Source organism: Aricia agestis, chromosome 22 (genome assembly GCF_905147365.1).
Source record: "Aricia agestis chromosome 22, ilAriAges1.1, whole genome shotgun sequence".
NCBI classification, from domain to species: Eukaryota; Metazoa; Arthropoda; class Insecta; order Lepidoptera; family Lycaenidae; genus Aricia; species Aricia agestis.
This window is the reverse complement of record NC_056427.1, coordinates 2,682,250-2,693,870: the sequence shown is the minus strand read 5'-3', so window position 1 is coordinate 2,693,870 and position 11,621 is coordinate 2,682,250. Positions and strand designations below refer to the sequence as shown.

At 38.1% G+C, this 11,621-nt stretch overlaps 1 protein-coding gene across 1 annotated transcript in view; it reads right to left on the bottom strand.

Moving 5' to 3' along the window:
• Positions 1 to 9,483: 9,483 nt before the first annotated feature.
• The window catches only part of LOC121737987 (hemicentin-2-like), a 94,756-nt gene continuing 92,618 nt past the window's right edge, over positions 9,484 to 11,621 (bottom strand). The window contains exon 22 of the mRNA XM_042129744.1: positions 9,484 to 9,678. Within this exon, the coding sequence (XP_041985678.1) occupies positions 9,667 to 9,678 (12 nt within the window). The 3' untranslated portion in view covers positions 9,484 to 9,666. The remainder of the gene's footprint in view (positions 9,679 to 11,621) is intronic.

Sequence of the window (11,621 nt, the reverse complement as noted above, 5' to 3'; positions counted from 1 at the left end):
TACTCGCGGCATCAGAGAGCTGCAGATGCGTTGCCGGCCTTTTAAGAAGGAATAGGGTAATAGGGGAGGTTAGGGATGGGAAGGGAAGGGAATAGGGGAGGGTAGGGAAGGGAATAGGGTAGGGGATTGGGCCTCCGCGCCGGTAAACTCACTCACTCGGCGAAACACAGCGCAAGCGCTGTTTCACACCGGTTTTTCTCCGGCCGAAGCATGGCTCTCCCACGTATAATATCCATATCAGAATATTGACTGAAATTGTATACTGTCTATACTGGTGCTGGCTATAGTGTGAAAATGGTTTGCCTTTAGAGTACGGAACCCTAATAAAAATGATTTTACGTTACAGCCATGCCACACGACGTGGGGCGGCGCCGCACCGCAGGTCATCTCGCCGGACTACTGGCAACACGGTGAGTGCTGCACCGCGCCGCAGCGTTTTGCAGTACTGTAGCAGCGACGGACTCGAGCTCCACCAATACATACACCCCTCCTCGCCTCACGCGCCCCTCCGGTGCGCGTGCGGTGCAGCGCCGGAGCGCACCGGACGGCGCCATGTGCCATACCATACCATACATTTTTATATGTAGGAAACCGGAGCGGAACCGGTCAGGCGCCGCACCGTCGCGCCGCCGCACCGCATCGTGTGGCATGGCTCTGACTTGCGAAATATTTTGTAGCGAAATAAAAATTCTAAGTTTTACAAGAATTAATAGCGGAATATAAATAGAACGCAAGCGTGCCCGAAGCAGGGGAGTAGCAACTGATTTTTGGCCACAATGTAAAACGGACACAATACTAACAATATTACTGTTATCAATTATATTTAACCATACAATTTTCTGGGATAAAATCCGTGCTGTTTCCATTCACAGGACTCGGAGTAACTGACGTATGAGAGTCATGCTTCGGCACGAATGGGCCGGCTCGACCGGGGGCTTTTATGGGCTAACATAAAACCGGCGTGACACAGCGCTTGCGCTGTTTTCGCCGAGTGACTGAGTACCGGAGGCCCAATGTCCTACCCTTTTCCCTTCTCTACCCTCCCCTATTCCCCTCCCTACCCTCCCCTATTCCCTTCCCTACCCACCGCTATTACCGTATTTCCTCTTAAAAGGCCGGCAACGCACCTCCAGCTCTTCTGATGCTGCGAGTGTCCATGGGCGACGGAAGCTGCTTTCCATCAGGTGATCCGTTTGATTTTTTGCCCCCTTATATTTTCATTAAAAAAAATATATCAAAATCAATTTAGCGGTTTAAGCGTTTAACGAAATAAGTGATGGTTTTAAGAAACCTCTGTATCGATTGATTCTTCTTTACATTAAAGAAGTTTGTAAAACTGAAAGCACGGTGCAGGATAAAATTCAAGAGATATCTAAAAGTTTGAATATAAAATATTTCACGTCTTCCAGAAAAAGTTTCCTTGAAAAAACTACAACTTTTTAAGAATATTTAAGTGCTGCAGCCTCAGGTGCATGCTAGTGGTATTTTAACCCCGATGAAAAAGAGGGGTGTTATAAGTTTGACGTGTTTGTCTGTCTGTTCGTGGCATCGTAGCATCCAAACGAGTGGACCGCTTTTGATCTATTTTTTTTTAGTAATGTCCGCACTCCACTGACCTCTATAATACACTGGACAGGCTATGCCGTACAAAATGACAGCTATTTCTTATGCCGATTTGAAGCGCCGCGGTGAGCGTACTGTGAACTAATTTATATAGAAAATGACAACCGCCATTTGCAAAATAGTAGTTCCAAGTATACTCACTACTGCTCTCACATAGCAATCAGCGCCAATATGGCGACTTTCAAATAGGAACATTTTATTGATAGCGATCGCCTGTCCAGTGCATTATAGAGGTCAGTGGCGCACTCAGATACATAATATTGATGTTCGATTGAGCTTCAAGATTTTGACAGTTAATGTAGGTGTGGCGGTACCCACAATTCGCCTAACAATCCTGCATCGCGCTATCGAAGTTTCGAAGAACGGCATGTTATATACAACGTCTGAAATGACGTCAGTGGGCTTCGGCCTGACCGAGCATGCTATCTCGCTCGGTCGGAAGATCTTCCTTTTCGGCCGCCACTAACAACGTTAAATACTCGTAGGCTTTAAATGTCAAAATCTTCATTTTAAACCATAGATAAAGTATTACCATAGATGTAGTCTTAGCCCGTCATCGCGTGGCCATTTTGTGCTTATTTTCATACAAGTAGTGTGCATTTATTTTCTTGAATATTTATATTTGTCGATTATTTCGAAGCACATTATGATACAGGAAAGAAAGTCAATTAGTTCATGATATCGATTAACTATAGTTCAAGTGATAAGAATCCGTAAACACACGTAAAAAGCTATGCAATTTTTATAGCCAAATTCTTAATTGATGTGACATTTTTAACACTAATGCCTTATATAGCACGAATAAGGAATTAATAAACTTATAAATTATCTTTTTTGCTTACAAAAATACTGATTGAAAAGCCTAAAAAACGTTGTTCAAAACTTACGTATTTAATGTTAAATCCACGTGTTTGAGGCATTCTTTGGCCATTCTTATGGTTTATTATTTAGCGGAACCACAAAACTCATCAATAAATGTTCACTAAAAACCTTTATTAACACTTTTATTACATGAAATATGCAGACCGATTCCTTTGTTATGTCCTAGTAAGTAGGACATAACATTACACGCTTTTGACGCTTATACACCGATATAAGGCTCTCTCCAGTATATAGTACCTCAATGTTTTAAACAGTTTAGTAATTTTAATATTCGCATCTGAGTGTGTGTCTGTCTCTTTCTCTTCCTCTCTCTGTGTGTGTGTGTTTTTTTAATGAAATAAGTAGGCAAACGAGCAAACGGGTCACCTAATGGAAAGCAACTTCCGTCGCCCATGGACACACGCAACATCAGAAGAGCTGCAGGTGCGTTGCCGGCCTTTTAAGAGGGAGTAGGATTACAGGGTAGGAGAGGTAAGGAAGGGAATAGGGAAGGGAAGGGTAGGGAATTGGGCCTCCGGTAAATTCACTCACTCGGCGAAACACAGCGCAAGCGATGTTTCACGCCGGTTTTCTGTGAGCCCGTGGTATTTCTCCGGTCGAGCCGGCCCATTCGTGCCGAGGCATGGCTCTACCACGTAAGTGTGTGTGTGTCCAGAATCTAAACGGGTAGTTCCTAACTACAGTTCATCATTAATTTATCATCATCAGCTTTAGTTTAAGGTAGCTATTTCCGCGATAAATACTATTCTGTCTTTTCCGTGACTCGAACAGTCTCCTTGATACCAAATTTCATCAGAATCGGTTCAGCACTTTAAGTGTGAAAGTGTAAAAAGAAACAGACACATTTTCGCATTAATTGTAATATTAATAATTGGGATCACGTTAGCCAAAGTTGCGTCGCCCCTTTGCAATAGACCTAAATACGCCCCTGCTTTATATTATAGACAATATTAATGTTCTACATAATTCTTGTCTTTTAACTTTGTAACCGAGATCAAAAATTGTTCTGATCAAAGAAACTCAGCGAATTCAAGATTATTTAGGTTCCCTTGCAATTATGTTCCCTTGCAAGTCATAAAATTTATGAGTAACAATATTGTCCTACAAATAAAACAGTCCATATTTTAGGACCATCAATTCAAAGTATGAAATCTTTCTATCTCTGTTAGCTACCACTTTCGAGATTTCTCGCAAATGTTGTTCGTCTTATCAAAATGATGCTATTCACAAAAAATTAGCTTGATAGCATGGTTACGCCCGCAATGTCAAACGCATAAAAAAATAGTGTGTCATCGGTAATTTAAAATAGATTGCGGGCGTACTCATGCGGAATTTACGCCGCGTAACTTCGGCCTAGTGTGTTTAGACACTAAGTAACAGACAGACACACAAACTTTCGCATTTATAATATTAGTATGGATTTTTATTAAACACAATATAATATTTAACACACATCCATGACCCAGGAACATTGAAACTTTTTGTTCCGTCGGCGGGATTCGAACCCGCGAACCCTGTCTTGAGCTACCACGCGCTCAACCTCTGAACCACAGAGGTCGTCTAAGTTTATTTACATATAAATTAAGTTTATGTATAGCTGAGAAATAAATCTAATTCTATCAAGACCATACCATCAGGGTATCATCAGCCCGTTTATAACAATCTGACGTTTTACCATCTTTACTATTGTTTTGTGCCAACAACGGCTGCGTAATATTTCACGATAAGGATTTGTTGTAAACGGATTTCAATGTTGAAATATTGAACATTTTCGCTTACCATTGAAAGTAGCCGACGGAAGCCAAAGTAAAGCCGAAGCCGAAGTAAAGCCGAAGCCGAAGTAAAGCCGAAGCCGAAGTAAAGCCGACGCCGAAGTAAAGCCGACGCCGAAGCCGATGAAGCCGGTTTTCACCATAAACTTTGGTGGCAGCTAAAAGTTTGTAGGAAAGAAACTTCGGCTTCGCCTGTGCTGCCGAAGGCCGAAGATAATTTGGCCGAGTCGCAGAATTTCGGTCGCGTAAATATCTTTTCATACAAATCATGACACACAAAATTACGCTCGTGTGAATCAAACAGGACTTTTGTATAAAACTGAATGCAGCAGAATTTCTGCCAGCCGAAATTCTGCGACTCACAACTCACAAATTACGCTCGTTTGGATTAACCCTATGAAATGGAACCCCCATTCCATACAGGGTTTCTCTCTTTTTAAATTTCTTAATTTGACTTTAAATATTTGTGTATATATTTCTACTTTTTCAGATTTTACCGGTTTTCCTTCAGGCTTTATTGAAAACTTCCTTTTTGAAGTCCGTAGTATTTCAATTCTTTCAGTGATCTTACAATTCATGTAACCACAGGCGTCTAATTTACATCCGTAATGCAATTCTCCTGAGTGGAGCCACAGAGTTGGAAACATAGATACTTTAGAACTTTTCCAGGAATTGATTTCTTTGACAAGAATTGTGTGTTCCAATTATTGTATTGTGCCGTCGCGAGAATGTTACATATTTATGAGTATAATAATAACAATTATAACTTTCGAAAATCTCAAAGTGGAATAAATATTCAAGAAGAGAGAGTAATTTTGTGAGTTATGATTTGTAAGACAAGAATACGCGACCGAAATTCTTGGTTTGGCTTCACCATTAGTTGTACAATTTAGTTGGATGCAATGTGCGAGCTCTCATAAGTCCCTATAGCTATAATTGCCTATTGGTAAGTATACTATGCGATTTATTTGGCCAACTTGAAATTGTAAGTCTGTGGTCGCTCTTAGGTTGGGTTGCACCAGAAGCGTGGTTAAAGTTAAAGTTATGGTTATAGTTAAAGCAAATTTAACTTTAACTTTAACCGGAGAAATTGACAGATGACAGCTGGTCCCACAAGGTTATAAATGAACGTGGGCGGGGGCACTGCTGGTAAAGGAGAACTGTAAAAAATGACGTTTTTTGTATGATGACAGCGTTAGTTACTTTTTTCGCCACGTGCATTTAAAACCTTGTCGAGCTCTATGTTTATGGTTCAATATGGCGTGTTGATGGCGTCCATTTTTAACTTTAACCAAAGATTTGACATTTTGCATCGTAGTTAAAGTTAAAGTTACAGTTATAGTTAAAGTTAGTTGGTGCAACCCAACCTAAGTGATAATACTTTAGGGTGTGTACGTGTTTCTTGTAGAGAGTTCACTGTGAAAGTAGCAGCGCTGAAAGACGAAAATTTTTTTCACTTTTGTATGGGGAACCTCGTGACGCTGGAGCGCTTGCCCATACAAAAGTGAAAAAAAAACCTTTATTCAGCCCTAAGTAAAACGCTATAAAGGGTGGGAAAAAGTAATGAAACCACATGGCGTCTTATCTCGCAAGTTATTTCGTTATTCTATGCAAATTGTATGAGGTAGACATCGACGTACCATCTAGGGAGGTCGAAGTGCAAATTTAAAAAAAAAGATTCTTTTGAGTAACTAATGTTAAGTTACTTTGAGTCATATTTTTGTTTGGATTGTAAATTAATAAGGATTTATTTATTTTATACTAGTGTAGATGCCCTCGGACATAATTAATTTAAATATAGACTACAACAGTAAATACCCTTTAAAAAAACGTACCGAACTACCGCAATTGTTACGAAAAAAAAAGCAAGAAAAGATATTTATTCTTTTGTGAACATACATGTTTATTCGACTACTTTGATAATGTCCTTTTTTAAATAATTGTTTGTTTCTACTTTTAGCAGTCCTCCTAATGGACGTGTAGCGGTGTAAAATAATATAATAAAATAATTACTAATTTGCGCTTAAATGTCTTTACGACAGCTGTTGTTCTCCGGTATCGATATAATATCGTACTAGGTTTGGAAATCGTTACAATTTTGTGCCCTTCACGTTTGTCTTCACAAATTTTGCATAATGCGACCTCTCTAGATAGTACATCGATGTAGATAAACTTGAATGAATATCTTTAGAAGTTTCAACGCTTTACCTTATATCAACGTAGGAGTAGTTTGAGATTTTATATGAAATTTTTCCTCTTTCGCTTATAGTATTAGCACTGATAAGGGCGTTGCATCATGTTTAAAATTATACGCCTTTTCAATGTACGACTTTAACCGACTTGTTTTATAATATTTATTATATAATTTTATAGATGACCACATCTATACGTTGGAGAGCCATGCTTCGGCACGAATGGGCCGGCTCGACCGGAGAAATACCACGTTTTCACAGAAAACCAGCGTTAAACAGCGCAAGCGCTGTGTTTCGCCGAGTGACTGAGTTTACCGGAGACCCAATCCCCTACCCTATTCCCTTCCCTTCCCTTCCCTACCCTCCCCTATTACCCTATTCTCTCTTAAAAGGCCGGCAACGCACCTGCAGCTCTTCTGATGTTGCGAGTGTCCATGGGCGACGGAAGTTGCTTTCCATCAGGTGACCCGCTTGCTCGTTTGCCCCCTTATTTTCATAAAAAAAATTCTCCGTTGAGCGAAAATTCGTCCATCACGCGGGAACCGTACATTTTTCCAAAATAAAATGGTTAAAAAATAAAATACGTCCTTTCCTGGGACTCAAAGTATCTCCATACATAATTTCAGCAAAGTCGGTTCTGCGATGTGTGCGTAAAGAGGTAACAGACAGACAGACACACTTTCGCATTTATAGTATTAGTATTTAGTATGGATAAGGATAAAGCATAAAATTAATATACCTAGCGGAATAGAGCAACAATCTCGAGCTGTCAGCAAAAATATGTGTACGTATACACTTACACAAGCATGATAGAACATGAATTCTATGAGATTAAATTGTCAACGTGCGGCACGTGCCGACTGGAGGTCAAAAAAAGAGTGCTGCTGTCATGTATCACACGTCTCTTTCTACCACGCAGTGTTACTGATAGTGACATCTCGCTTGCTCAGGCCGTTGTTTCTCTATTCCGCTAGATATATTAACTTTATGGGATAAAATAAAATAAAGATTGACACTTTCAAAATCATTTATTTCGACTTATATTTACAATAATCTTAACAAAACATAAAAAATACTTTATTTTAACTTTTAGAATTATACATTTAAAACATGTACAAATTTTTAATTCGGACTCTTATAAACACAGAATGATTTCATGCTGCAACAATATTTTTATATTAAACTTTAAATCGTATTCGATAGAAGAATTTTTATCCAGAATTCTCTAGGGGAGGGTAGGGAAGGAAATAGGGTAGGGGATTGGACCTCCGGTAAACTCACTCACTCGGCGAAACACAGCGCTAGCGCTGTTTCACGCCGGTTTTCTGTGAGAACGTGGTATTTCTCCGGTCGAGCCGGCCCATTCGTGCCGAAGCAAGGCTCTCCCACGTATTAAATTATATACGTTCTTAGATTGATTTGAAAGGGATGAACACTACGATGTTGCCACTTTTTAATTTCTTCACTTTCTTGACAGGCTATACTTTACCACAATAATTTAATGTAAGTTTTAACATATTTTACTCGCTTATAATCTGTCAAACTCTACATTTAATCCACATCAAGAAATCGTCAAAGAGACAGACCAGTCAAAATTCTCAATTCTGTCATTTGACGTATGTTTGACGACGAAAATACTATTTTGCTATGTAATAGCAAACTAACTGGATTGAATAAAACTGCATTTTTGCTGCATTTTAAACATTCTGGATAAAAAAAAATCTACAGAAATCGGCTGAATCGTACATTTTTAATCTGTAACTTTAGCACTTTAAGTACACTATGTATAGTAACATGTACAAACAGATTTATATACACTATTCTATATACATTCACCCTTATACATAATACAATCCATACTAATATTATAAATGCGAAAGTGTCTGTCTGTTACCTCTTCACGAACAAACCGAGAAACAGATTTTGCTGAAATTTGGCATGGAGATACTTTCGAGTCCCGGGAAAGGACATAGGATACTTTTTGTCCCGGAAAAATGTACGGTTCCCGAATTTTGACGCAATGGAGTTGCGGGCGTCACCTATATTATAATAATTAATACATTATAATTTACTAAATGACGCAGAAAAATTGTAAATCGCGCAGGAACCGCACATATTTCCGGGTTAAAAATATCCCCTTTTTTTCGGGGACTGAAAGTATCCCCATACCAAATTTCAGCAAAACCGGTTCAGTGGTTTGGGCTTGAAGAGGTTACAGACAGACAGACATTGATGATATTAGTATGGATGCTTAGATCTCGTTAAATCAAAAACATTACAGGCTTACAAGGATCTTGTGATGGTGGGATGACAATGTCAAGGCATGGATGATCTTTTAAAATGACATTAAAAGTACTGCAATGTTTTCACGCTAGAGGCAGCACCAGCGTAGACAGTAAACAAATTTTGTACGACGTTTGACAACGTTTCTGTATATTCTGATAATGACGTGACAATGTCCGATTTAGGTCGGATTATTCACTGTATGCGTTAGTAGCGCCCTCTGCTCCGACTTTTGCGTAATATTCCCATATTAATTTAGTACAGTATGTTATTAAAATAATAAAATATTTGTGTCTTTAAAATAAAGATTTATTGAGATGTCTCAAGTAAGTACAGTTTGACAAGGCTTTACATGAACATGGCGAGAAAAGGAACTAAACGCTTCTATCATACGAAAACGTCATTTTTGATATGTGTTTGACAGTTCTCCTTTGCCAGCAGCGCTCCCGTCAATGTCATCCACACTCATTTAAAGCTTTGTCGAGCTATAAGTGACATTTTACAAGATGGCGGCATTAGTTTTGATTTTGACAATGTGTCAGAAAAGCTTTGTAGGGCTGTGTGGCAAGAATAATATTAAAATTATGAGCCTATCAGCTTTAAGTTTGTGATAATTGAAGACGTAAGTGAATAAAGTGTCTTAAATAATTTATAAATTTTTTGACATAAAAGAGGCTTTAGGATCGGAAAAATAATTTGAAATAAAAAAATATTTATGTATAGCTAGATGATAAGTAGGTGTTACTATTGATTAATCTAAGAGAAAAATAAGTTATTGCCCTAAAATGATTTCTTACTTATTCCACTTATGTCTTCAATTAGGACATTTGGAACCAATTTTCACATAGGCTATTATGAATATAGTATTTAAATAGTCAATTTTAGACGTCACTTGTCATCACTGGATTTTCGTATCATTGTTGCGGCTGTGGACAAAAATAAACTCTATTACAATAAGATTTTGCACACACACACACACACACACGCATACACACACACAAACACACATACATACACGCGGCCGCCCACGCATATAATACAAGTAACTAATGTTATTCAATAATGAAATATAAATAATAAGAAAAATAAAGGCTGCGTTATGTTATCTAGTGCAATAATTATTGTCTTTGTGTGTGGGAGTGTGCGTACGTTGTGTGTGTGTGTGTGAATGGGTACGCGTGTGCGTGCGTGTGTGTTGTGTGTGTAAGTGTATGTGTCTGTTTGCGTGTAGGCGCACTTGAGCCAGTGTAGGCTCGCGTACACACACACACATACACACAGACACAGACAATTCTAGATAACATAAAGCGCACTTAAAAAAATATTACTCAATAAAATTATTTGTTTTTTGTGAGTAATAATTATATTTTGTTAATTATTGCATTTAACAAAATATTTGGGACCTACTAGACAGGCTGCACCTATAAGTGCAAGCCCAAAATGGGCAACTACTATAATTTTAAAGATGGCGGAACTTGAATTAGAGCTATTCAAGTTCCGCCATCTTTTTCTACCGTATGAAATTTCCAATATAGGTGCGTCTATTAACTACGTGAGGTGCTCTAGGGAAGGAGATCCCCCCCCCCCCCCCCCCCCCCCTTAGCAGCAACCTCGTAGCAACTAGCAAATATCACGTAATGAAAAAAGTCTTGAAAAAATTGTCTGGAATGAAAGTCACAGAACAATTAATGAAGTTTTTCTTCAATAAACTTTAACATGTAAAACGTTTTAAGTTTATTGAGGAAAAAGCCAAAAACAGATTTTGAAAATCGTTCATCGTCAATCTCGAGTGAGATTAGAGAAGGGGGGACAGTTTGGAAAAAATCTTATCTCTAACCAAGGGTTAGGACAGTCATGAAATCCTTAAAAATGTCTCACGCAATTAATGGACACCTCCTATCATGACAGGCAAAACCAAGCAAACCTTGTATGTATTCTCTGTGTATTTAACGGGTTTCAAGTTTCTTTAGAAAATATTTTTTCTAATAAAAATGGCAATGAATAAAAATGGAAGCTTTCCAAAATGTTCAGAAAATAATTTCAATATATTTGTCCGGATAAAAATAACAAAACATCAAAGCGTTGGAAATTTAATCATCTATATTCTATGTTGTTCAATATTTGCTTTTGTAAGTAATATAATATTATTTTATATTACGCTTCCACGTGTTTCATCGCTTTAACAATAAATATAAACTGCCAATTAAATTATACGTATTTTGACTTCTAGATGCCAAAAAACGCATAACAGAAAAACCCCACAATAGCACATTGTCCAATTATTCGGTGGGGGCGTCAATTTAGTTTCATATCTTTATTATTGAAATTATTTTCTTAATTAAAAAAAAAAGGAATATTATGCCCCACTGCTTAACAAACTTTACCCCTTTTCATCTCAATTCAGTTCTAAGAAGCACCACGGACCTATATATTATTTTAAAAGTCCTATTGTCTTTCTTACATTATTATTATCCGGATTGTGTTTAAATCTCAAAAGTTTAGTCCAATAATTTCATCTCCCAGAGAAAGGATCACAATCATGGAAACAAAGTAAATTAACTCAGGGTAATTTTAGATACAGGGCCAACATCTCATTGCATTCCTTCATTATTACTATGCCTATAGCGTTTAAATCTGATAAGTTCATTATATTATTTCATTTGCTAGAGAAAGGTTCACAACCGAAGTAAATTAACTCTGAACGGACTGTAGCGATAATCAGAGTAAGTTCAGAAACAGGGTAAGTCCAGTGTCGTTGCAAGCTATACTATGTATTACAATAATGAAGATAAAGTTTAAAATCACATGACACTAAAAGTGCTCGCCTCGCCGCTGCCATTCTGGTGTGGCGCGGCCCTTAAACGCTTAA